The sequence below is a fragment of the Dipodomys merriami genome, unplaced genomic scaffold (assembly GCF_024711535.1).
Source record: "Dipodomys merriami isolate MVZ:Mamm:240054 unplaced genomic scaffold, mDipMer1.0.p SCAF_6, whole genome shotgun sequence".
NCBI classification, from domain to species: domain Eukaryota; kingdom Metazoa; phylum Chordata; class Mammalia; order Rodentia; family Heteromyidae; genus Dipodomys; species Dipodomys merriami.
The window spans coordinates 23708338-23736214 of NW_027206179.1; the positions used below are offsets into that span (position 1 = coordinate 23708338).

At 41.8% G+C, this 27877-nt stretch overlaps 1 protein-coding gene across 1 annotated transcript in view; it reads left to right on the forward strand.

The window, feature by feature from the left end:
* Abcc4 (ATP binding cassette subfamily C member 4 (PEL blood group)) overlaps positions 1-27877 on the forward strand; it is a 221304-nt gene that overhangs the window by 131143 nt on the left and 62284 nt on the right. Inside the window, exon 20 of the mRNA XM_070002734.1 lies at positions 11120-11199. Within this exon, the coding sequence (XP_069858835.1) occupies positions 11120-11199 (80 nt within the window). The remainder of the gene's footprint in view (positions 1-11119; positions 11200-27877) is intronic.

Consider the following 27877-nt stretch of genomic DNA (forward strand, 5'->3'; position numbering starts at 1 on the left):
CACAGCAGTCTCAGAACAGTTTGTGTTCTGATTAAGTTATCTGATGTAATAACAGACATCAGGGCTGGGAGGTCAGCTCCGTTCTTATGACACCTTGCCACCAAGAGGCCAACTTGTGTGGTTGGTTCTGAGCTGATGGATAGTCCTAAAGTAGTAAACACTCAGAATCTGGATTCTATCTTTTCCAGTATATAAAAATGTTTGAGGGTAGGTACTGGTGGCTCTTACCTGTAATCCTAGCTACTCAGGAGGCTGAGTTCTTCCGAGGATTGAGGTTTGAAGTTAGCTAGGGCAGAAAAATCCTTGAGGCTCTCATCTCCAATTAACCAGCAAAAGCCGAAGTAGAAGTGTGGCTCAAATTGTAGCGCACCATCTTTGGGTGGAACAAGCCAATGGACAGCACCCTGGCCCTGAGTTCAAGACCCAGTAGCAGTGCGCATACATGCACATGTGCGTGGGTGCATGCGCACACATGCACACACACACGCACACAATTACAGTGTAAATCCATAAGGCCTTTTATAAAATGCAGAAATTCCTTTGACAGTTATTGGACTTTGTTAAGCATTTTAAGCAAGAGTGATTGAGGGTATCTTCAGGTTACAGTAAATACTTTGCATTCATTGATATCCATAAGACACATGGGGGTGGGGCAGAAGTAGTAGCAGTGTCAGGAAGAGGTCGACCAGTTCGACACACTGAAAACTACAAATAAGTCAGTGTGCCCAGCTCAGGTTTGGGAGTTACTGTCCTTAGAGAATGGGTGACCTCATAAGAGCAGATGAAACCTCCCTTGAGTGGATAGAATCTGATGAGATGGGAATCCTGAAATACAAATGAGCAGGGCAGCAGGAATGGAAAGAGACAGGTATTCAAAGGAAAAAAAAATAGTCTGGTCTCTGGTGGCTCACACCAAATCCTACCTACTCAGGAGGCAGAGATCTGAGGATAAAGGATCAAAGCCAACCCAGCAGGAAAGGCCACAAGACTCTTACCTTTAATTAACCAGCAAGAAGCCAGATGTGGAGTGTTGGCTTAAGTGGTAAAGTACTAACCTTGAATAAAAAGATAAAAGATACTACCTAGACCCTGAATTCAAACCCTAGTACATACACGTGTGCACACGTGTATACATACACATGACACACACAAAAGAAGGAAAAATAATATATATATATTTTTTCTGAAACCAGAGTACATGAATATTTCCAGAAGAGGGTAGAGCAATGTCAGTTGCTGCCAAAAAAACCCCAACAAAAGTGGAGGAAAATGAGGGCTGGCGGACAGCTGGCTTCAGGTTTTAGAAATTGGCTCAGTTCCTAAACTTCTAGGGATGCCATGGGAAAAAAAGGAACAGGAGTCAGATTAGAAAGGACTGGAGATTATTTAAATAGGTCCCGATGCCCCATAAGTACAAGAAGATGCATTGATTAAGAGGTCATGTGCTTTCTAAACTATTTATGACCAACAAGACAAGTAGAATCGTGATATTTAAGGTGCTATTTCCATTTCCTATGGATTTTTAAAAGAAGCAGTATGATAGCTGGAAATGATTCCCCCTACCCCTTACCTTTAAAATATTTTTATGATCCCCACAGAGGTCTCCACGTTTACACTGAGCATAGGCTAGCCTATGTTGGTGCAACATCCGTTGGCGGTTCCCAGATATTAAAATGATGCACTGGAGATAGAACTGACGATGAGATTTGGGTGTTGGTTGATTCCTTTCCAGCACACCTTTGGGTGCTTTACATAGGGTGGGTAGTGGGAGGGCCCATTGTCTTCAAGTTCAGTCACGTTCTCACACCAAATGTTTTGCTGTCCTATTTTTTGAGCATTACATATACTTGTATGTATACTGGAGACCGGGATGTTTTTGCATGCCAGATGGTAATTACCATTCAAGGTAATCTCCATGATTGAGTCTCATGCTGGTCTTTGTGCAAGTGTGAATGCTTTGTTATGCTTTGTTTAGGTGATTGTTTTATAAGTTGGTATTACTGCCACCATCTTTGTGGGATCTTTGTTCATGAGAATGGGGGAAGTATTACAGGCTAAATGTTCTCAGATCTTTGTTTTAAACTTCCCTAATACTCATTTTCTAGAGATATTGCATGGGCATTTTTTTTTTAAGGATGCTGGATAAGGGAGAAAAAAGTTCTTGGAAACAAAAGTACATTCCTATGGTGAGAGGTCAAGTATAGCAGTTTCTTATTCTCTGCACATCGCCATTCCTTAGCTACGTTTCCCTAGGCTTTCCAATGCCTCTGGTTCTTGATTTAGGAACTCCCTGATATCACATGCAAACTATGTGTGGACATTATCCAGTGAGCCAGCTTTGTAGCTTTCATTAGATCTGTAGTGTTTCAGAGCTTCCATCCTGGAGATTCTTCTAGGGAGGTAGATCTTGACCTTCTGGGCTCACTGCTGTATTTCCTTGGGGTAAAGGAAATGGCCTAGTCTGCCTTCTGCGTTTTAAATTTTCCTTGTTAATGCTTAGAAAATGAAAAGCAATGCCGATTGCTGTAGCAAAGCATTTCCAATTTCCTGGGGCAGTCTGTGAGGTAGAGCCACTCCTTCAAGGATAATCCTCTAGCACTTTGATTTGCTGTGGGTTACACAGCTTCGTAAGACCTGGGATGAGGTGACATTCAAGCCCCTAGACTTTCCTAATCATTATTATTAGACCATATGTCTTCAATCATTCATTTATTCATGTCTTAATGGTTTTTTTTCAGCCCACAGTGACTTATGAAATATAATTTTGAGGTGGAGTTATTTTAAATGTTTTACTTTAATTATAGTTAGCCAAGAGAGGATTGCTGAAACTCTACTAACCAGGAATGATAGTCAAAAGTATTTAACATCCAGGGCAGCAAGCATAAGCCAATCAGAAGAAGCCTGGCTATCCATTCTGGCTTAATGCCTGCTCTGCCTATAACTTTATTAGCTCCTTCTTAGTGAACATTTAATAGTGCTTGCAGAAGTGTCCAGTAAAATAGCCTCATTCACAGATATGTTGACATGGACACACCTCTCTGAATCGCTATAAGGCTGGGTGTGAGTCTCAGCGTGGCTACTTCTTAGGTTGAAATTCAATTTCTTGAGTCAGTTTCTTACTATCTTGAAGTTTCAGGTGCCTTGTCTTGAAATGGAGACAGTATCTCTGTCATAGTTTAGTGATGGTGTATGTGTGCTTAACACAGTCTCTAGCACTTATTAATGCCTAGCATTGATGTTTTTTTCAGAAAGCAGGCATGAATGAACTCAAATAACCACAAGAAAGTCTCTCTCACAGATTTGGATGAGGATACCCCATGTGTTGCCGTGGGGCATCTCAATCACATAGAGACAAGTGGGATTGATTTGGGCCTTTGTGTAGAACCTATCACCTTATCTCCAGCCTACTTAGAGGTGTTGAGTGTCTGTTGGCTCTCATTGCAGTATAGCCATTCCATACCCACACTTCCTCCATACAGACATGGATTTGAAGAGCTGTGGATGGAAGACAGAAAACACAGCTCTTGCCTACGAGGGGGAATTTTCCATTGGATGCCCCTCGGCTCTCAGCATTATCCACTCCTGTGCTACATAGGGCTAGATCCTTCCTTGTCTCAGCATACTTTAGGTCATGCTCTTTCCATTGACTGGGTAAATATTTGTTGGCCTCTGCCCTCTTCACCTCTTTAGTTTTGAGGGATGTCATTTCTCCCACTTGGACAAATTCTGTGCATGTTGTTAACCTGTGCTCTGCCTGCCGGCCTCCCAAAGTCTCAGGCCCTATTCCCATTGTGGAAACATGGTAGGCTAACCCTGCCTGACCCCTGTAACTTTCTTTGATGGAGGCCCCTGCTTGTACTGGCCTTCTCACTGCCAGCTGCCTGGTATGTGGTCCAGACCTTCCTGATTCTGCTGCCTGCGTGTATTCTCTCACTCCTGCTGTGTTGTTGCAGTTTCTGTTTTTGCTTAGTCTTCTGGTTCACAGTTGTACTTTCCAGAGTTACGGTTCGTCTATGGTCCACTGTGGACTGAAAAGAAGTAGTATTTGTCTTAATTCTTTTAAGAGAGAAATACCGTCTGCATGTAACTTTCTTTACAGTGTATCGTGTAGTGTTGTTTTTTTTCTCACTAGTTATTTCTCATCTCTTTCTGTGCTGGTTTGTGAACTTTATCAGAGGTTATGTATGTTAGGCAGAACAGCTGCTATTGCATGCATGAGGTTTGGTGCTGTGCTTGGTTTCAGTAGCCACAGGGGGTTATAGAATGTATCTTTTCAGATTTGGGAAAACTACTATATCCTGATGACTGAACACCAAGGTTGGATTATAAATTGCCCCAAAGGGTTAGGCCTAGTGGTACATGCCTGCAATCTGAGTTTCTTGAGAAGTGGAAGCAAGAGGACTTAGAGTTTAAGGCCAGCCCCGGGGGTAAAGGTGGCTACATTCTATCTTCAATACAAAGGTCCAGAGGTGTGGCTCAAGTATAGAGTGCTTGCCTGGCAAGTGTGAGACCCTGAGATCTATCCCTAGTACTATAAAGATTAAATAAAATACCCATATGTATACAAAACACTGGGACAGACCTGGCTTTAATTCTAAATAGCAAGTTCTTAGGAATGGATTGTGTCTAACTGGTCAACAGATGGAGAAGAGTCTGAAGTAAAAGGAGGGTGAGGAAAAAAGATTTAGAGGAAAAAAGAGTTGGAAGTATCATATAGGACAGACTATGGGGCTGCCCTTTGTCTTAAGGAGATTTAGGATTCTATAAGTCAGCTTATAAGGATAATCATACCTGGCATCTTGTTGGTAAGGGCAAAAGTGGAGAAATATGAGAAAAGAGAAGAACATGCAAAATACTTTTGAAACCAGTTTACCCCAGTGTGTCATAATCAAACCTGGAAATAAAACTTCCGAGTAACTTTTAATTATTTGAAAAGGCAAGGGACCACTAGCTTTGAAGACAGCATAATTATCCTAGGAAGGCATTCTTTCAAAGGGCTATATAGTAGAAATGGAATCTCTGCCATCCATGTTCTTTCTGAGCTCCAAAGGAAACAAATATCCAGAATATGAGGTGTCCCTGCTCCTGCTATCTCTAAGACAGTGCTTTCCTTAGCTACGATCCCAGGGCTGGCACTAGATCATGAAGGAGATGTTGGAAACCCACCTGCAGACGACAGGTTAGACTTCTCTAGTGTGTAGGCAGGGATTTGAAGGTGGGAGAGGAAGGACAAGAAACTGTTGGTGCTTTGTCCCTTATTTGAAAGAGGAGGTCGCTTAGGGTCCTTAGTACTTGTGTGTCCAATTTGCTACCTTAAGATGGTCAGATGGCATTTGATAGCCATCTGTTATGTAATTTTTACATTTAACTTCCAGAAGGGATTCCTTGCTTATTATGTAGGTCTAAATCAGAGGCTTCCTTGAGATCTGGTGACCTATGATATTCTTCTCACCTGAGCCTTGCATTTCCTCTGGCTTGCCCTTCCGTCCTTCATGACTATTCATGTTCCCCCCCCTTCCCTGCCCTGGTCTGCATCTGCTTTACCCTTCCTGCCTCCTCTGACAGCTGCCCCCCACCCCACCAAACAAGTCTATATGCTGACATCCTATGGGAATAAAAAGAGCCAACTGTTCTTTGGCTCCTGGAAACTTAGGAAGGAGTTGCAAAGGACAGTCATTATACATATGATATCATATATGTATACACACATATATATACATATACACATATATATACATATACACACATATATAAAACAAACATATGTGTGTGATGTTATACATGTGACGGGGGTTAACTTCTAAACACAACAAACATCATTAGAAATTTCCTGATTCTTCCCCACTGTTAGAAATGTGGTCCTTGGATCAGCAGCATTCAAATCTTCTGGGAATGTATTGGAAATGCAGATTCTCAGGCCTCACTGAGTGCTTTAGAGACTACATATTTCTTACATCACCAGATGACTAGTGTGCAAATGAGCATCTCAGAAGCATTGTCCTTTTGACTGTCAGATTATTGATGTAAAGGCACTCTGATGCTGGCCAGTGCTTGATCACTAGAGCCAACAGTAGTTGATCACTAGAGCCAACTAGGTGATCAACGAGGGCTGTGGGAAGGTTCCTGAGAAGGCACCATAGTTAGACACAGCCTTCCCTGTGGGGACAGAGAAGTTCAGGTGGAACTGCATGTGGCAACATGAATTTGAGAGCAGGAGGGACAAAGGCTGACACGTTGGTGGGAGCCCAGCAAAGACTAAGACCCTTTCTGATGGAGGAGCAGAAGACAGAGGAGTTCCAGCCAGGAGGAATGGGAGGGAGGCTAGATTGGTACCTGTGTCTGACAACTTGATAGAACACATTCAGTAGATAAAGAAGTAAGGATATGAAAGAGGTTATTTCAAATGAAAAATGAACGTTTGCTGGTAATTCCATGAGAACCATGTAAGTCAAGAATGCCTTGCACATTTTCACCCTGGGTTTTGGGGAGTAGGTCTCAGGCGCTGCTTGAGAAGTTTGGCTGTGGGTTGTCTTGGGTCAGTTTCAAAGGATTCTGTGTAGATTAGCTTTAGGTGTTTTTATAGGATAGCTGTGAGTGAGTAAGCCGGGTGAGATGAGGAGTGCAGATAAGCTATGGAATGGGTAAATATACAGGAAATGAACGGCTTGAGCATTGGCAAACTCAAAAAAGAGAACTCAAAAAAAAAAATCCTAGGGAAAATAAGAGCCAGCGAAGGCTATTGAAGCTGGTGCCTTGAAGAAGGAAGGGTCACCATGCTCGCTTTCCTTCAGTATAGAAATCCCCAGAAGGCTGGGCCGAAGACCCTTGCACATTAGGAAATATGAATACAGCATCTCCTCGAGCGTGGTCTCTGTCTCCTCATCTCTAACACGAGGAATGTGGACCACTCAAGTGCCACGAATGTTTCTGTTGCCTGTAGAAGCTTTCTTCAGAGGTGATCTCTGTGCGAATAATGCATGGGTGTGAGGCTTCCTGTCAGGAAGGGGAAAGGCAGCAGGAAGAGAAGAGTACAGCATCAGCCATGCCTGGCCTCCTCTTCTTCCTCTGCCCCTAATCTCAGAATCTTCATATCATAGAGAATGGAAATGAATAGCCTTGGCGCTCTAGTAATAATAGGAGCAAAACCTTGCTCAAAACCTTACTACTTTGAACTTAAACAAGGGACTTTGTGAGATCCTCCTGATCTTTCATCTGCTGTGAGGTCGTCAGGTAAATTTATTATGACTGTTTTGAGTCTCAGCAGGGCTTCAAAGAGTGCTTAGAGTCCCAGTCCCGTTGTTCCTGCATATCAGCAGAGGAGGAAGATCTCCTGGGGCCTTGCCCTAATGCTTTCTGCTCTTTCTCTTTTCTGCTGTTCTGTGAACCTCTGTCTTGTAGATTCTGACCTTAAGGATGAAGTTGAACCAGACTACACACACCCACATACACCCACACCCACACAAACCCCACGCGCGTGCACACACACACACACGCAGATGAACCAGACCCCCCCCCCCCCACACACACAGATCTTTTACAGCCCTGGAATTCATCGGGGCTTCACTCAGTGCTTCTACCTTGAATCACTCTCTTCCTACTGTGCTGTGTTATACCTAGCCCATTCTCGTTCAGTCATCGTTAGCTACACTATACTCTTTGGGTTAGACTGTTTGAATTTAGAGTCTGTGTCTCACTTAGACAATCGTTCTTTTACTTGTGCCTCCAACCCCCACTGTACCTACCATTGTCTGCAGGGACCAAGACAGTGTTGGCCTTCTCAAACACAGCATTTTTGGTTTTCAACTCATGTGAAACCAATCTCCCCCACCCACCCAAATCACCCTGGCTCTAGGCTTCACATTACACTAACCCCTCAGTACCAATGGCCAATACTTACCCAAATATTGAATTTCTAGAACCACTAGTAGGTTCTAGATATGTTCCTCTTTATATGTACAATGATTAAGACAAAACGTTGCACCAAGCATGTTTTTTTACCCTCAAAGGCTCTGTGGTATAGTGGGGCCTAGTGGTACTAGGGATCTAGTGGTACTTAAAACTATAATTATGGGAGAGAATAGGACGCAAAGGGAAGAACTACCGAGATATTTTATGTCATGAATGAGCCTGAGAAAGTTCACTCTGCTAGGCTAAGCCACAGAAGCCTGAGTTTATACTTCAGTAATACCAGAAAACACAAACAAAATCGTACTCACTGTGGAAAAGTAAACACAGAATAAATTTACATCTTACCCCCAACATATTCTGACTTGTTAAATAATGCTACGGTAAAGGTCTTTATGTATTGATACTTCCTAGAAATGGAATCTCTAGGCCAACATGGATGCACTCATAAAAGAGTAAGTATATTTATCCATATTTACTTAGTATTTTCCCATAATCCACCTGTGCGGTCAGTGCAGGGTTGATGTGATAAGGATTTTTCTTTTTAATAAATTGAACCTGAATCTAGCATGTGATGTAGCTGCTAGAATTTGCTATGATGGTGAGCTTTGTGACTGGGCTACACTCTGTGCAGAACTCTAAGCTTCGCACGCAGACAATCTCAGGAATGTTTCTTTAAATCCTGGGCACAAGGCATTTCAGTTTGGTCTGGTGGTCTGGGCACAAGCAGAGACAATGACAATGACCAGGGCTGGACATGAAGGACAATTGACGTACCAGGGATCATTTGCTTGTGAGAACTCTGGGAAGGCTGTGATTAACTTCCCCTAATGTTGATGAAGGGCTACCACATCAAGAGAAACTCCAGTTACTCTGCCTGGTTATGCAGACAAAATGAGCAGAGTAACAGTAGGATGTTTCAGGAAGACAGAATTTGGTTTCATGTCAGCAAGCTCTTTCTACACAGTGGAGATGGGCTGGGCTGTACCCTCCCTGCCCCCCAGGAAGCTGTGACTTTCCTTCTCTTATATCCCGGGACACTTTTCTCCAGGGGCCCCGTGTCAGTGGGATGAAGAGGCTTGGCAGAAACCTGGAGGGAATTCATCATGAGGATTTGATTTGGAGACTTGAGAAAATGACTGTGGGGCCATAAGCTTGACATCAGGGCTCTGATTAGAATAGCCTGCCACAAAGCCAGATGAAAATAATCTCCAAACAATCCACGGCAGCTCTTCGTTGTTTCTTAGGACAAGGAAGGAATTGTTGAACCTTCTGATCTCACATTTTCTACACCCTGCTCAGTTCATTGAGTGTGCGTGAAAATGTTTCTCAGTGGTTTGTGTTACTCTTGTATTTTATTTCTGTCCACTGGTTATGGGTTCTTCAGACCTTCCTCTGAGAAAAGATAATGGAATGATTTTTATATTCCCACCATCTCTATATAGCCTTTCTGTCTTTCTTTTTAAAGATTTTTTTTAAAGTTGGTTTTTTAAAAAAGCATTTTAAAAAATGGCTCTGACAGTTTTTGAGTAGAACCATTCTTTCACGGTGTCTGAATCTTGCTTATGTTAAAAAGTTATAACTTCCCCATCAAAAAATTACAAGTGTTTTAATTACATGGTTGGTATTTTCTAGCGTTCATTTTTCTTCTTTTGCACTGATTCTTTGAAATGCTTTAAGAAATAACTTAGCTACACCCCAGACGCCCTTAAGAATATGCGAGAAGAGTTGTAGTGTTCCTCAGGCATTCCGATGAATGCTTGCCCAACCTCTTCCCCTTCAAGCCTGGTTTGCTGGGCACAAGGGCACAAGGGCATCCTGGGAGCTTATTAGACATTCAGATGCTCAGTCTCCACCCTGAGCTAGCAGTTGACTTTCCTCTCAAGTGACAGGCTGCAGAACCTGGGAAACAGTTGCCATCCCACTGTTTTGTTTGTTTGTTTTGAGAACCTGTTAAAAATGTGTCTGGCATTGTGATAAGCTTATTTTGTAGGTATGGGCCCATTTAATCCCCTGAACAACTCTCTAAAGGAGGTGTTATTAGTCTAAGAAAGGTTGTCACTGGGCCTGCCAAGAATGTCGCTACATGACAGATTCTGGAGTCTGTATGTTCTAAGCCTGAGACAGAAAAAAATTGAGGCCCAGCTTATCTCTGGGTTTATATATCTTGCATTTCCCAGCTGTGCTCAGGTGCCCCAGGAAGGAGGTCGGTGATCTGCCATGCTCCCATGGCTTTGACTTCCTGGGGTGAAGGGCCCCAGATGAAATCTCCTTTGACAAACACTTGGAAGAACATCTTAAAACCCCATGTTGCACTCCAACTGGCTTCCCAAAGCATTGCTTTAGGAAGTTCAAGGGCTTATACAAACAAGGGTTATTTGCATCAAAATAAACTCAGAAACTCAGTGTGTATGTGTGTATCTGTGTTAAAATGAAGAGAATAGATATTTATTAGAAGTCTGCTTTTACTTTGGAAGCCTGGTGCCAACACACCATTTTCCTGGATTCTACTTGACATCGGCATGGGTTCAATTTCCATTCAGTGATCAGAAGCGACCCATAATCACGGAGTATTATTTATGTTTTCTGGCATTCATTCCTCATTGTCTTCTTGGATGTTGAGGTGTGCATTTGTCACACTTGATGCTTGTCTGAAAATAACCACTCGGATGCCAGTAGTGAAGGATTTTAAATTTTCCCAGGATGCAAGGTACCCAGAAGCATCCTGAGGGGTGGGCAGGAAAGGAATCAAAGGTTAACAATTCAATTTATTGAAAAAAATTCACCATTTAGCAAAGTTAGTTGTGATAGCTAAAACAGAATTGGTGCCACAATGAGGATTCATGTATATATTCTGCAGCTGTTCATCTCGTTACTTAGAGTGAAATCCTAGGTGGGATTTAAAAAGGATAGAACTTTGTAAAGCCGACTAGTCCTGCCCAATACTAGCGCAAAAAGTTTTCCCCATAGTTAAAAAAAAATCAGGGCCATCTTACAACTCCTTGTCTAGTTTGATTTGGTGGTATTTTTATTCCTCATTAGGCTATCATCCTACTTTACTTCATCTTTGCCACTGACATCAACTTGTTTCAGATGAATGTATAACATTAATTACATTATGCATTGAAAATATTGTTTTGATTCATTTTCAAATTGAATCTCTTCAAGGGTCTGTCTGGGGAAATGAATAATCTCTCATATCCTGTTCTTGCAGGGAGAATTTTAAATCGTTTCTCCAAAGACATTGGACATATGGATGACTTGCTCCCCCTGACATTTCTTGATTTCATCCAGGTAACGTAACTGTTCTGTGAAGGGCTCAAATGTAAAATTCAAGTTCTTCTTTCTAGGCCTTTCCATGGATAGGAGTGGCAGGGGGTGGGGGGAGAAAGAGTAGGGTTCTGGGCCTGACTATGTGTAATTGTTACCTTAATAAAAGGCCATGTTTGTAGAAGAAAGGTGTGGTAATGGTTGGGAGGCTAAGTTAGCATGAGTAATACCTTGTGTGTAGGTGTGGCCTCCCAGGCCTGTCAGCCTTGGTCCGTGGCATCTACATGCTGGGTAAGTGGCTCTCTGTCTGCCTCCCAGGTATCTGGCAGGGATTTCGCTTGACTGTGAACACATTTCATAATATAGAAACAATCACCTCTCACGGAAAGATAGCCCAGATTAACTAAATTATGCATTGTATTACCACAAAGGGCAAATATTTACTGCACCGTTTTTTTCCCTCCCTTCCCCCCCCTTGAAAGGGGGATAAAACCAGGTGTGGTTCCTTACAAAGAAAAGATTAGTAATAATAAGGTGAAAATAATACTTTGTTCACAAGGACAATGGAGCTCGGTTATTGCAGATACAAAGCTTTTAGAGGCAAGCATGCTTAAGCCAATAATTTGAGCACAGGATCAAAGTCATATCAGAAAATGTCTTTTTTATTTTTCTAGGCAGCTTTTCTTTTCACATGTTGATTACTCTGTCTTAAGGTGTCCTTAAAAAAAGAAAAGACCCAACAATCCCACAGAAATACCTTATATATGGTGTTAGTTTTGACTGTGATCTTAAGGGTCCTAAAGAGTAACATTGGGTCATATTATCTCTCATGTCCTCATGGTGTATTATTTGTTTGTTGGTTGTCCTTCTCCCCCCTTCCCCCCCCCCCCCGCCTTCTTCCCCCTTTATTTAATTCTATGTTTCAGTGACTCAGGTGTGAGAACTTTTCTTTTTTTTTTTCAAGTGTTTATTTTGGAAATGAACTGCATCAAAAGCTACTTGCTGTGCTGTTGCTCACTTGTCAGAAGTTTGGACTTTAGTTGTCACTTTCCTTAAGTGTGAGTTGATATTTCTTAGCCCAATGAGCTCCCTTCCCATAGCTTTGCACACTCCTTCCCCTTTCCACAGCTCAGCATGCTCCTTTCTTAGGCCACACTAGGCCCATGTAGTAAAGGCAGTAAATAATCAGCCAGTAAATAATCAGCCTCCAACCCCCTCTACCTTGGGATGGCACTTCTCTGGGGCAGCTACCACCATATTGGGCAACAAGAGCCTTTTAGGTCAGCCTTTCAGGTCAGGGCAGCTGCAAGGCCCCTTATCTACTATTTGGGCAGCAGCCATAAATCCTAGTCTGCCATGATGAAGCCCCTGGCCCTCACGTCCACACCAGGATCTCCGCCTTCTAACCCCATCTAAACCTCCTAGGTTATATAGGTCACCTCAGACCATAGCCAGCACTTCTTCTCCCTTGTGAGAAGGGGTCTTGCTGGCACCTTTCCTGGCAATAAACCTTTCTTTGTTCTTCATACCTGGATGTCTATGTGGTTTTCTGGCAAAGTCTAAAATCCTCTAACAATGTTTGTTCTCACTGTGAGCTGAATGCTAGACAAAGAAGAGGTAGGATCTTCTGTTCTGGCTGGGTCCTGATGGCCTCACATCCCAAGCTTAGGATTGTCTCTGGCTCCTGTGATGTCAAAGGAGTAAAAATTACTTAGTTTGGAAACTTTGCTATGTCAGGAAAATCACTAATCAGCCTAAAATGCTTATAGACATTTCTATTAAGTCTCACAGAAAGACAGCTGTGAATATCTGATTGCAAACAGCTCAACCCATGGGTAAAGGCATCTCCTGTCAACCAGCGCAAAGCATGGCCTTGCAGGTGTAGCCCTTGTACTGCACACAAGCACCTTGGATTGTCTCTCTCTCTCTCTCCTACAAACTTACTTTTTAAATACACCTTGCTGGATTTAGCTGTGTTATTTCTCCTACCAGGAGCAAGCACTTGTCATGTTTTTCATAGAGTACAGATGGCTAGAAGGGAGCTTTACACAACAATGGTTCACCACTATGAATTAGGCCAAGTTTGGGCTTCCAAAGCTGACTGGCCCACTAGGTGCTTAGCCGAGTGAGTCCTGGTAATTAGAATCCTTCCTGTGTTTTTGTATCCCATTACGGTGCGAAGGGGATGGCTGCTACTTGCTTTCAATATAAAACATCCTCGGCAGTGTGAGGGAGGAGAGAGCATTCTAGTCTCATACTTCGTTTAACCAGATAGACGAGGGTCCTTTTGACCACCTAGTCGCATCATCTTGGTCAGCTTTCCATAGCTGAGTACGCCTGGTCCCAATTAGCCCATTTCTTGCCCTTATAGCCAAGGTGAATCTTGGTGTTATTGTTTCCAAGGGGGAAAAAAAGAGTTTTTATATAAAGGATAACTCACTTATCAATGATGATAAAGACCTATTGTCAGGTTTTGTTTGCAGGTGTCTTTAATAAGGCTTCCCATAATCCCTTCAGGAAGAAATATTTTTCTCCTTTTAAAAATAGTATTAGCTAAATATAAAAGCTCCCATCCCTGCTATTGTTGTCGATTCTTTGAGGGACATTTCCCAACATTCATTGTTTAAATGGTTGTCAGGAGGAATCAAGTGAAACTTCAGAAACAATGCCTGAACTGGTTCACCGTAGTAGTCGGCTGAGCCTTTCGCTGGAGGATTTGCATTCAATGAGGGGCCTTTTTTTCCCTCCTGAAGTATCCCTGGGATCATTTTGAAGTATTGAGGGCTTGCTGCTATATTAGAGGAAAGATTTTTATTAAAGCCACAAAAAAATGAATTTAACCTGCATTCCAATAAAAGACCAACAAACATCTAAATGTAAATTGATTCTTTTTTTTTTTTAAGTTAGATAGGATGAAAGAAAAAAAAAACCCAGTGGTGTTCTGAGACTCTTAATGGAATCATGTAAACTTAAAATAAACACTATTATGGTAAGCACATAGAATGAAAACTAATTTTCCAAATCAAATACATTATATTCAATTCATTTTCCCCAATCAACCAAATGTTTAAAACCTGTTAGTTATAACAGCAATCTTCTGGAAATTAATTAGAAGCCTATTAGCTCTGCTAGCTGAGCCGAAGGAAGGGGGTTGCTTTTTACATTTCTAAATAGTCTCCTGAATTAAAGCAAAGCAAGGTCAAAATGACAATCAGCTGGAGTCAGCGCCTGGTTGTGCTTAGTTGTTGATGTTTTCCGGGGGAAAGCAGGCATGTGTTTTTCAGAGGAATTGTTGTCTACTTTCAGTCCTCTAATAAATTGAAAGAAATTGACGTAGCCATGAGATAAGAAATTACAGGTAGGATGGATGTTATCTTCTCCACAGAAGCCTTCTGGGTTACAAGGGTGGGCCTCTGAAATGGAAATGACATTTCAGGCCCCCCTAACTGGCTCATTGCGCTCCTAAAAGGGTTTCGTTGGCTTCTTTCAAAATTGAGCTCGTTGAAAAAACTTCCTGTCTATCTTTGTTCTTAATGTCATTAGCAAATCCTGCAGCTGACATGAGAAGGCCTGGGGTCTTCAGGTTTCTCATCAGATTGTGTGACTAATTACCAGTAGTACCTCACTTCCTCCTAGACAGAATGATGTGGGGGACCCGACCTCTTTTCTCAACTTGACTGTTGAGTTAGATTGAAGCAATTGAGTTTGGATTTTGTTTTGTTTTGTTTTGGGTGCTGAACCTGAGGCTTGAACTCAGAGCCTGGGTGTTGTCCCTGAGCTTTTGTGCTTAAGGCTAGCCCTCTACTATTTGAACCACAACTCTGCTTCTGGCCTTTTGGTATTTAATTGGAAATAAGAGTTTCATGGACTTTCCTGCCCAGGCTGGCTTTGAACTACCATTCTCACATGTCAGCCTCCTGAGTAGCTAGGATTACAGGCATGAGCCACTGGCACCTGGCTTTAGAAAGGCTTTGGAATGTCCTTGTCAGGAAGAAGCCTTGGTGTTAGCTAGCAGGAGACGGATGCCATGGGTCTCCAGAGACAATCATACATCACCTGGTATTCCTCCAGCCAGGAAGAACCGGCAGGAGGTCGTGACACACGGAGTAGAAATGGAAATCCAAAGCAAAGCCATCTTTGTGAACAGCCAGTTGAGTTTTCCACTTATCAGACTATTCAGACAAGGACTTCCAGGTTCATATACGTTTTTTTTTATCGCTCTCGCTACTAAAGATAGGCATGCTCAGCCTTTTCTGGAGAATTAAAATTGAATAGCTGTAAAAATAAATAATGTAATTACATTTACCCATGTGAACTTTTTAATCCAGAGCATACATGCCTGATTACTTTTTCTGTGGGATAATGATAGTTCTGTTGGTTTTGTGAGTAAGAGTTCAGGAGTGTGGACCATTGGGTTAAAACTGGTGTCTCCAATTGAGTCAGAGGTCCAAGGATGAGGGGAGGCATGAGTTGGTGGCATGATGTCTGGCTCTGTGGAAGCCAGTCAGAAATCAGGAGCAGATTTACTACTCCACTGATGAAATGACTGAGATAAGGAAATTCTGTTTCAAACACAAACCTAGCTGGGCACTGGTGACTTATGCCTGTAATTGTAGCTATTCAGGAAGGTAAGATTTGAGGATTGTGGTTCGAAGCTAGCCTGGGCAAAGAAAGTCTATGAAGCCTCTTTTCTCCAGTTAACTAGTGAAATGTTAGAGGTAAAAGAGTGGCTCAAGTGGTAAAGCACCAGCCTTGAAGGAAATAGTTAAGTGAGAGTATCCTGGCCCTGAGTTTAAGCCCTAGTATTGGCCACACACACACACACACACACACACACACACACACACACACACACACACACACACACACACACACACACACACACACACACACACACACACAGACACACACACACACACACACACACACACACACACACACACACACACACACACACACACACACACACACACACTCCTTGCCCAAATAGAGCCTATTTGCCTAACTTTGTACTTCAACAAGTGATCTGTATTTGTGTGAACCGTAATGTTCCTTTGTTTTTATATTTGTAGCTATTGCTACTCATGCTCACACGTCAGTAACACAGCTCATTTTCATAGTGTGTGTTGTGTGCTGCTGTCCTGCGTTGCCTGCATAGGCACAGATGTGGAGCAGCTGTGACAAAAGAGATGAGATTTTTTCACTGACCAGACTGTTGAGCAGGACAGACTAGAAGTGAAGGGTCGCTGGGAATATATCTTAAGTTATAACTGTATTACTGTTTTATTCACCTGTAGTTTGTTCTGTAGAAGCCAATCAGAGAGTATTGCCTAGCATTTCAGTCTAATCTTTCTCCAGCTCCTGAAAAAAAGCTTCATGCCAGCCAGATCAGATGTCTTTTTGGTCTATATCTGTATGTTTTGGTGTGTGAGTTTCTTTTGTACACTCCTATGTATGTGTGTCTGTGTTTGCACAGTTTGAATTCATCCTCATACCCTTTTTTCACCATTTAAAAACATCTTTCCCTATCAATGGCAGACACCTCTTTACTTCTTCATTTGACAATGGAACAATCTCCATGTCCTATGAAAGGGAGTGATCATGGCATCACCATAGGGGGCCAAGCACTGAGCTAAGTATGGTCCACCTCCCTCATCTCATCTGAACCTTTTTCAGAGCCATCAAGCCAGTATGGATGTGGTACTGCACACACCCCAGGTGTTTTATCCATAGAGTACAGAGCTATGAACAGAGGTGGGAGGGAGGTATTGGATTTCACAATGATTGACATCTTACTACTGGAGACAGACTGTGAGCAACCAAACCAATAGAAATAAACAAGTTGAGCCTGGCAGCTGTGGCTCACTTCTATAATCCTAGCTACTCAGAAGGCTCAGATCTAGAGGATCAAGGTTTGAGGCCAGGCAGAAAAGGTTTATGAGAAAAGGGCTGGAGGTATGGTTCAAGTGGTAGAACAATAGCCTAACAAGCTCAAGCTCCTGAATTCAAATACTAATACACTAGCTAAGAGAAAAAGGAGAAGAAGGAATAAACAAGCAAAGTCCCACATGAATTCAGGAGGCTTCGGAAATCGCACGGACTCAGCGGTCAGGGAGCAGGTGACGTTGAATTTGAACACTAAGAAGGGAAAGATAATGCAAAGCTGATCTGGGTCGGAGTGAGGAAAATCTAGGTGCCAAGGGACAATCAAGGTTGACCATCAACTAGTTCAACTCTTAAGGCTACTAGGTATGATGTCTGCATAATCACATTATAGCTGTTGGCAAGATTAGAACTCTTCTCAATTCCAGGGGAGGAAGGAAGACTAATATTGATGGTTACCAGTCAGCTGACTGGGGGCCTTTTCCTCTAACCAAATAGGAATTGTCTGTGGGTAAGACAGGAATTGCCTGTGGGTAAGACGTTCTTCTAATGTTGGCAGTCTCAGGTCCTTGAGTACTCACGACATCCCTAAGGCTGGACTTGCAGAAGCAAAAGCTTAAAGCTCCAAAACCTAAGAGATAGGGGCCTCTTGCTTGAGGTTTTAGCAGCCAGAGATTTACGGTTCTATGTACTCAAGCTGGAAGTTCATATGTTCCTAACACTTAGTAGCCATTGAAACTCTCAGCTTCCAGAAGCAGTGGGTAATAGCAGCAGCAATAAGCCATGCCTTTGGTATTACAGCTCTCATACACAGTTCAGGTGCTAGCAGCCTCAGCCCTGCAAGGCAAGTCATACTGCTTTTGAGGTCTTGATAGTCCAAGACCTTGGCCACTAAGATTTGGACAGTTCTCTGTATGTTGTTGGGCAGCATGAGGTGGTGGAGAGCAAGCAGAGGGAGAGCGAATATAGGCATAATATTCAGTGTACGTATGTATGTGTAAATGGAATCAGGTAAACGGAGGGGATGGGCAGGGTTCGGAGAGAATAATGAAGGGGTTAACATTAATCAAGATGTATTGTACTCATAAACTGATACATTGAATTGAAGCATCTTTGTACAACTACTGAAGGATAACAGTAATAATAACAACACCAACAACAATGATAACAACGAGGGATTTGACAGTTCTCTACATCTTTTTCAGTTAGCAGGGTCCACAGTTTCTTGTCCATAGCCATCATTGTCTCTGTCACCTCTAGTCCCCATCATTTCTGTCCAGGCGACTCTGGAACTCTGTAGTGGCCCTTCATCACTACTGCTATTGTGTTCTTGACTGCTAATGCTCTGCTATCACTTGGTCACTATCTGTGTTTTCAGCTTAGCCTGTTCTACTGATAAAGATCAAAAGTAAGCAAGAAAAGATCACTGGAGAGAAGCCTTTTATTTGGCCTAATGTTGCAACGTGGAGGACAGGGTTGGGGAAGCACAGGAGGGTGTGCTGGTACATAAGGTGAGTTGAACAACTCTCTTCCTGAAAGGAGGTATAGTAAAGGGGGTTACACAGTCACAACAGTCCTTTATACAGATGAAGGACTGTGTTTGGACTCGTCCTGTCCTCTGCAGTCACAAGATGAAGTTCTTCTCTGGCTTGAGTGGAGATGAAAGCATCTAGAGTTCACAAAGGCTCACAAGGGCAAAAGCCTGGTCTAAGGTCTTTGAAACACTCATTCCTGGAATGATGCCTTCAGGAGCTGGAGTTCTGCTTCAGTAGACAGTTGCTATGGGTACTAACTGTACAGCTTCCTCAGGGTGGCTGTTGAGTGTTCATACAGCTGGTGCCATCATGAAGACAGTCTAGCTCCTTGAATGATAGTCCTTTGCTCAAGGTAGCTGGGGCATCAGGGAAGGGTCTAACAGCTGACTGGGTAGGAAGTCAAGTTGCCCCCACTCCCAAGATCTTAGCTGATTTAAAGGAAAATTAAAAGGTTATCATTAACAGTGATTTATTTAACTGTATGTTTCAGTACTTGTTGCTTACCCCTTGCCCCAGTGTCCCCAGGAGAGATGGCTTCCTCTGATCTGTCTCATAAAGACACAAAAATTGCTTCTGTGGATGCTCTTGGTTCTCTGGTTTGAGAAAAACTCTTTTGTAGCAAACTATGTTTCCTAAAAGTTCCTGCTTTGGCCTGCTGGCTTGGCCCTTGTTAAGGGAAAAAGGAACCACTTTGGGATAAGGAAGGACTTTTGCAATGTAAGGCTTTGTCTTAACCTGGTTTCTTTTCAAGATGGAATTAAGACACCCCTCAAACTTATAGAAATAGCAGAAAGGGGGTGGGTATATTTTGAGATTACTTGTGTACTGCTAATCTTATTTCAAAGTCACCTTATGTAAATACATGTTAGCCTAGTCTCACTAGCCCACCAAGAGCAGATTGTGAACCTCAATCCAACCAATCGGAGCACTGGGGCAGGGCCTGCTGTGTTAGTGGTAAATAAAAAGGCAGCTTGTCTGCTCTGCTTGCTTGCCAGGTTTTTTGGCTGATGATATACCTTTCTGCAGAAGTAATTTTTGCCTTGCTGAGACAATTCTCCATTTTCGTGTCTACCATTGTGACTCCAGTGGTTTTTAGAGAGCATATTTATAACACTGGGTAAATGCCATGTTGTCATAGCATGAGGGTAATGCGTGCTGTTGTAAATGCAGTTATATGTGGTGGGTGGCACTTCCTGTGTAAGTGAGCTTGAAAAGTACCATGTATGGGAGTAAGGGGAGGCACGCTGGAAACTCCGTGTTCAGTTCAGATGTTAGCTCTACCACTTAGCTGTCGCTATCCTCCACAAAGCCACGCAGCGCTGTATCTGTGCCTTGGTACGAATGATAGCTACTTCTTAAGTGTTGTGAGGAGAAAAGGATCTTGTTTCTATAAAATCATCTTTGCTTTTGTGATTGTTTTTTGGGGAGGGGTGTCTCACTAGGTTGTTAGGCCTCCATCTGGGCTCAAGTAATCCTTCTGCTTCAGCTTCTCAAGTAGCTGCCATTATATTCACCTAAGAAAAGTAAAATTAAAACAAAAAAAAATTTTAAATGTAGCAGCTCACACATGCTCAACAAGACTTCTTCCACTCAAATGCTTGGTATGTCATCCAGTCATCCAAAATGCACTAAATAAGAGGTTGATATATATATATATATTTTTTTTTTTTAACTAAAATAAAACAAAAGCACTACTTTGAGGGGTTTGGGACAAGGTCTCACGGTGTAACCCAACTCCCTCAGATTCCCAGTTGCTACAATTACAACCCTGTGTCACCATACCTGACTTACATTTATGCTAAGTATGAGAAACAGTCTTATAATGACATTGTGTTACATTGTGCTGCATTAAGGTAACTGATAAACGGATCCATAAGTCCACATGAATTTGTCTCCTAGATATCATGGTTGTTTTTCCCTGCAGACTTTAATGGCTATTTTCTCATTCCAAATCACAGTATCACAAGAATTTCAGAAGAGACCACTGAGCACTAAATACTTCTGTATTAATGTTATTTCTGTATCTGAAACTCTATTGTTACTCTCCAATAAACATTGAATAAAGAGTCTTGGTTATCTGGAATTCTCCTAGTGGACACCATAACTTCCAAGAGATCTTTCCTCCTAGCAAAACAGTTGAAAATGAAGGTACACGATACCAATAGAATTTTAACATTTGAATTTTTCTTCTCTAATTTGGGATAGCTTTTGAGTATGCAGACTTGCGTGTACAGCTGCCCTCCACCCAACACTGTAATTTATTGAAGAGTACTGAATTGCAAAACCTTTCTTCCCCCAAACACCCCTCATCTCAAAAAAAAAAAAAAATCAACAGCTTGACTGAGCTTAAATAACTGACTTTTCATATCCTTTCATGGGACACAAAAGGCTAATCCTGAAGCTACTTGAGTCACCAGTGCAGGCAGTCACGGGGACCACCACTGAATGGGTGTCCCCCATCCCCCCGAAAACACCACATTGACTGCCTCTTTATGAAGTGAAAGTGCTGAGCCAAAAAAAAAAAAAAAAGAATATATGGGAAGGAGGTATCCTCCATCAGTTCTTCCTGGGGGAGGCCAAGGGAAGAGTGAGAAAAAGCGTCTGCATCTGGATCTAGAGAACAAAGCCTGCCTAAGACTTGGGGATAATAGATTGGGTCACTGGCTTTTAGAAAAGCACAAGAGTGGAACTGCCTGGACTTGTCTGCGTACCACTGACCCTTGCATTTCATTGTGTGGACATGTCAGAGAAAGTGTGTAGAAAGCACCCTGGACAATGACTTTGTCATTTTGAGATTTCTACGGTTTGTTCACTCCTGTCCCATCCCCCTACCCCCCCAAATCCTTTCTCAGACAAAAGAGATGGTTAGCTGGGTGACTGCCTTCATTCCAGAGATCCTCTGTCTTATGGGCTCCTTCAAAAGTAAACTCATCCATTTTAACCGAATCACAGTTTTTTTTTTTTTTTTCCAGGCTTTCAGGAATCAACAAAAGAGTTTGTAGTCAGTGTGTTTACAAGGAAGGGAATAGTCTGTGAACCCGCCAGCCCCAGAGATAATGATTTATGCTACCTGCCAGGCTCGAGTGGGTTTGCTTGTTGATGAGAGGGTTACTGGAAATGATCAACACTTGACCCATGGGTTTCTACGTTGGGGCCACTGGGATTCACACAGGCCCACAAGGCCCTCACCTCCAATTCCTTGCCCTTTCCATTTGTGGGATGAAACGTGAGCTGGCCGGGTTTTTTTATTTTCCAGTGAGATAGTTAGCACACTTAGGAAGTCACATTGTTGACATCAGCATGGTCACAGCGGACCACCGGGGACCATCCCTGCCTTCCAAGTTGGCAACCACTCTTCCAATCTGTCATGGCATGTGTGCTCCAATGATAATGGTTGTAGTTTAACAAGAAGTTAATTAATACACAAAGAAAAAAATAAAAATGAAGGATTTTGTTTTTATGAAGTCTGATGGCATGCTGCAGGTCATAGAACTTTACTTCCTGGCATTATTGGATGGTATCCTTGGCACAACAGCAGTGGCTACTCAGGATGTGACCACTCCCTGCCATTGTGTGTCGGTTGTTCTACTGAGAAGAGGAACATAGCTAAATGTTTACTATCTGTGTGCTGTCTTCTCTCTCTCTCTCTCTCTCTCTCTCTCTCTCTCTCTCTCTCTCTGTCTCTCTTTCTGTGTATGTCTCTTTCTCTGTCTCTCTTTCTGTGTGTGTGTCTCTCTCTGTCTCTCTCTCTGTGTACTGGTGCTGGTAGTACAGCTTGAACTCAGTCCTCCTACTGTCTCTTCGCTTTTTCCACTCAATTTTGGTGGTCTACTACTTGAACCACAGCATCACTTTTGCTTCTTCCTAGTTAATTAGAGGTACAAATGTCCTGTTGAAGTGGTGATACTGATCAAGATGCATTGTGTACATAAATTGCCTTGTTAAATTGCAAAAACTTAATTTATAACCTAAAATTAAGCAAGAGAAGGGGTAGGTTGGGAGGAGTGGGTGAGAATTGTTAAAAGGGGCGACCTGGTTTTCCATTTCCTAACAAATGGGGCAATGTCATTCTTTCTGATGGAGGCATAGAATTCCATTGTGTATATATACCACATTTTCTTGATCCATTCATCTACTGAGGGGCATCTGGGTTGGTAAGCCAGGCCCAAAGAAACATAGGTCCCATGGTTTCCCTTATTTGTAATATCTAGTATATGTATGAGTCAAGCGGAAAAGGTCAGATAATGTGATGTCAGGAAAATGAACCCTTAGATGTGTATTTTAATGTTTTTTTCTTTCATGCATGTGTTTCTAACGCATTTATAAGATTATCTCTTTGTTGCTTTGTATGTCCCTCCCCCATAGTATAACCCCTGCTTTCACTATATTTGATGTCAGTATAACTTGTGGAGGAGATGGGGAAAAACCAGTTGTTTAAGGATACAGGTGGACCTGTTGCAACAATGAGAAGTACAAGTTGTCATGTCCAAAACGAGCTTTACAACGTCGGTGCGGGGTGGGGGGGAGGGGAAGGAGAAAGATTGGGATTGGGGGGAGGGGGGAGGCTGGGAAGGGATGTGAAGGGTAAACAAAGGAGGAGGCTGCAATGCTTGGTAAGAAATGTACGCATTATCCTGCCCACGTAATTGTAACTCTTCTGTACAGTATGTTCACAAATAAAATAAAATTAAATTAAAAAAAAAAAGGGAACAGAAAAAAAAAAGGGGGGACGACCTGGATCATGACGACTCCTTTGTACAACTAGATAATAAAAATGTTTTTGAAAAAGTTATTTTAAAATGTCATGGACTCTTATCAGAAAGATAAAGCAGCATTGCTGGGTTTTTTTTGTTTTTTTTTTGTTTTGTTTTGTTTTTTTTGCTGTGATCCTCAGATCTCAGCCTCCTGAGTAGCTAGGTATGAACCACTTGTGCCGAACTCTCTATATACCATTCTTGGTTACATCCATTTTTGTCTGTGTGTACAATAACTTCTCTCAGGAAGTTTGGACTGGGGAAGACTTGCCTCCATTTTACTAAAATCTTCACTTGTTATCTTATGGATGATCTATGGCTTCTGTAGAACCTGGCTCAGTATCATCTCCACTGTCTCCTGGTTATCTGCTAGTTTGCCTTGCGTGACACACTTCTTTCTTGGAGCCCTTTCTCTGCTTTGCTGATTGCCTGGTCTGTGATTGCAATCCACGGCCAGTCCCAAAGAACATAGTATGGTAAGGGACCAGCAGCTTGTGAGAGAAATGTCACCCTCTTGCCTCAGGAACCCTGTCTGTTTGGGGACATATGGTCGATTGCTGGTACCCTTCACATATACACCCCTTCCCCATTTCCAGTGATCCCAAAGCAGCTCCCTCTTGTCACCGTAGTATGTACTTATACTTGTCACAAACCTGTCTGAACATAGCACAGGGATGGGAATGGAATTCTGGTGACATAATCTCTTTTTAATCCTTTTTATCAAGATGTGCTTTACTTATAAGAAAATAAAAATCATTTTCTTTTAGCTTGTACAGTGGCTTTTTTTTTTTTTTTAAGTAAGGACATCTTGCCATTCGGCAAACAGGAATATAGGGTTGATATAAAGGCAGTTGGTAGATGTGGTTCAGTTCCATAATCAGCTGGTTTTCACTTAAGGGCAATTGCATTAGGTGACCTGGATGAGCCTGATTCCATTAGGTCCTCAGAGCTGAGGCTCCCCTTGGAAAAGAGGAGCTTCCCCCATGTGGATGAAGACCTCCCCTTCTGTCCTTCTAACAGCCTGCTGTGTAGATTCTGGGTGGGCTTCCTCACCTACCCTCAGATCACGTTAGCCCATTGCTTCCAGTGAGTCTTTTACTACGTATTCTGTGCAAGTTCTTTTTTGTGTGTGTAGTGGAGCCCCACTGGTACAGTTCTGCTCTGTTTTTGGATAGAAAATGAAAAAAAGTTTCTAAAATTGTTATCATTTTTCTTTCTTAGGTGCTTCATAGAATTCACCAATGAAACCCTGTAGGCCATGAATTTTCTTACTTGAGATTTTGATTATATACTAATTTTCTTCCAAGTTGAATTCAGATTCTTACATTGATAGAAAAATGGTTTAGGTTTCTATTTCTTCTTAGGTCCATCTTCAGCCACCATTTTTTAAGGCATTTTTTCCTTTTTATCAAATTTTTTAAAATATAGGAGCATAGTAGATTTTTTAAATGCTGGTGTTACTACTTATAAAAATTTAGGATAATGTCAATTTCCCCTTCTTTTCTTAATCATTCCTGGTAAGAGTTTATTGATCTCATTACTGCTTTGAAAGAACCTAATTTTGATTTTATTTATTTTTCTCTTTAAAAGTTATTCTATTTCATATTAGTATCTACTTTAAATTTTTTTCCAACTCTTCCTAGACTTTAATATGTTGGTCTTTTCCTATTTTCTTAGAGTAGACTTTAGACCTTTGACTTCTAAGCCATTTATTTTTAAAGCTATATAAATTTATTTCTAATGACAGCATTAGTTGCAACTCTCAAAGTTTAATATATTTAGGTTTTCTTTTTCAAAATGCTATCATTTCATTGTAATTTCTTTAAACCATGCATTATTTTAGAAGTCTGATGTTAGATTTTTGAACATGTATTCATATTCTAGTTATCTTATAATTGATAACTTGTTAATTACACTTAGGTCAAATATATTCTTTTTTTCCTTGACATTAGTTTATACTTGCCAATGACATAGTGGATACATACTTGAAAATAAGATCCTTATTGGCTATGCATTAGATCGTTTGTTAATTTAAAAAATGTGTGTCTAAATAGTGTGCCCGTGGCTCACGCCTGTAATCCTAGCTACTGAGGAGGCTGAGATCTGAGGATCCCATTCAAAGCCAGCCCGGGCAGGAAAGTCTGTGAGACTCTTATATCCAATAAACCACTAGAAAACCGGAAGTGGTGTGTGGCTCAAGTGGTAGAGCTCTGGCCTTGAGCTGACAAGCTCAGGGAAAGCACCCAGGCCCAGAGTTCAAGCCCCATGCCCAACTCCCCCTCCCCCCCCAAAATGTGTGTCTATACTGATTTTTATTTGCCTGCTCTATCACTTATTGAGATGTGTAGGTTAGAGTTTCTCACAATGGCTATGGATTTGTCTATTTCTCCTGAGCTCAGTTGCTGTTTGCTTTAACATTTTGTTTTTAGATTCATATAAATGATCTGTTTATATTATCTAGGCAATATGATGCTTTTCTTTATGAAATGTTTTCCTATAGGAATCCTTCCTGCATTTACAGAGATGGGAACAGCAGACAACACTACTCTCCTTTTGTTCAGTGTTTGCACCTTCACCTATCATCTCTTCCTTCTTTCCTTCCTTCCTTCGTTTCTTCCTTCCTTCGTTTCTTCCTTCCTTCGTTTCTTCCTTCCTTCCTTCCTTCCTTCCTTCCTTCCTTCCTTCCTTCCTTCCTTCCTTCCTTCGTTTCTTCCTTACTTCCTTCCTTCCCTCTGTTTTTGGTGTAGTACAGGGACTTGAACTAAGGGCTTGGGTACTCCCACTTGTTTTTTTTCACTCAAGGCTGGTGCCCTACCATTTGAATCACACCTTCATATCTGACTTTTTGCTGATTAATTAGAGATAAGAGTCTCTGGCTTTGAACTAGGATCCTCAGATTTCAGCTTCCTGAGTAGCTAGAATTACAAGCGTGAACCACTAGTGCCTAGCCTAGCCAGTGTGTGTGTGTGTGTGTGTGTGTGCGCGCACGCACGCGTGCACACACGCGTGCATGCTGGTCCTGGGACTTAAACTCAGGGCTTCAGTGCTCTACCACTTGAGCCACAGCTCCAATTCCAGGGCTGTTTTGTTTGGTTTTGAAGCATTAACTGAGAAAAGGTAGAAAGGAAGCTCTCAGTCTGAGAGAGAGAGAGAGAGAGAGAGAGAGAGAGAGAGATGCCTGACACAAAGGAAGGAAGAGACAGGCCACATTTTCCTAATGCCTTCTATTATCTTGGCAAACATACAAGCCAAGAGCCACTCTCCTCTGTACAGTTTGCTGTGGCTCAGGCTACAGTGCTAACCGAAGGAGGACACAGGTCCCAGAGCTGCTGTGGGTGGGATCAGAGGATCAGATTAGATCTGATCATCTAAACCAGAGCAACCAAAAGAGGAATGAATGGGATGATTACTGTATCCAAGTTTAGAACAGCTCAGTTGCAGAGAACATTTGTGTATCTCCTAATATAAATAAGACATACCAGCACTGCATGAAGTTAGGATTTAACAAAGGTAACTTGAGTTAAGTGAGGTCAATCAAAACAGATGTTAACAAAACAGATGTTAAAGGAGAAACTTCCTGAGGCAGGTCTTACTATATGCTAGATTTGGGCACTAGGCAGGCAAGGTCCACAGCAACATGTTAAGTTACACCTGCCAGCTGAATGATCAACACTAAGACCATGTTTAGGGTTAGAAGCTTCCATTGAAGGCCATCCATATTTTCCCTTACTTATACTTATCAAAGGTCAATGAGTACAATTGTTAGAAATTATGCTTTTATTTCTTAATAATCTCACAAATTTTTATAAGCCTGTTCAAAATTCTAGTGCATCTGTAAGAAAACCAGTATCAGCCAGCAACACAATCTGTTATGACAGTCATTTCATTCAGAGGTAATTTTTTTTATCTCATATGTTTCCAGAGTAAATAGATAAAGAATCTCTTTGACACCCACGTGAGTAAACAGCTTACTGATCAAAAACTAGACATCAGTTTTTCTCTCTCTAAATCAGAGGAAAATCTTGCTGTACTTTCTTGCCAAGAAGTGAATCCTGTTTTTGTTTATTGCTCTTGGGGCCTATCTCCTGCAGAATCAAGAATAGTTTAAGGCAATCTGGACGATTTGCACTTATCACAATTTGGAACAGAGTTCTGCAGAGTCTGACTGGCAGCAGAATTAAAAGCTTTCCAGTTCCACTGTGCTGTTAGCAATCTCAATGATCCTGATTTTATTTTTTTTAATACTGAAAACAAATAATAAAACTACTGTGTACAGATTAAGTAGCCTAACAAGTAAATGTTCATCTTCACTTTCTTCATAATACAGGCATGAGATAGAGTTCAAGTAAAGAATGGAGTGAGCCAAAATCAAATGGCTTGTTCATTAACATAAAATAAGAAGAATACATTTTTACTGTTTGTGGGGAAACATTCTTTGGCACAGCTTTCTATAAACTAGCCGGAACAGAGCCCCATGGAATTAAGTAAATTGTAGGTAGATATTTAGCTGGGCTAGTGCCAAACTGGCCC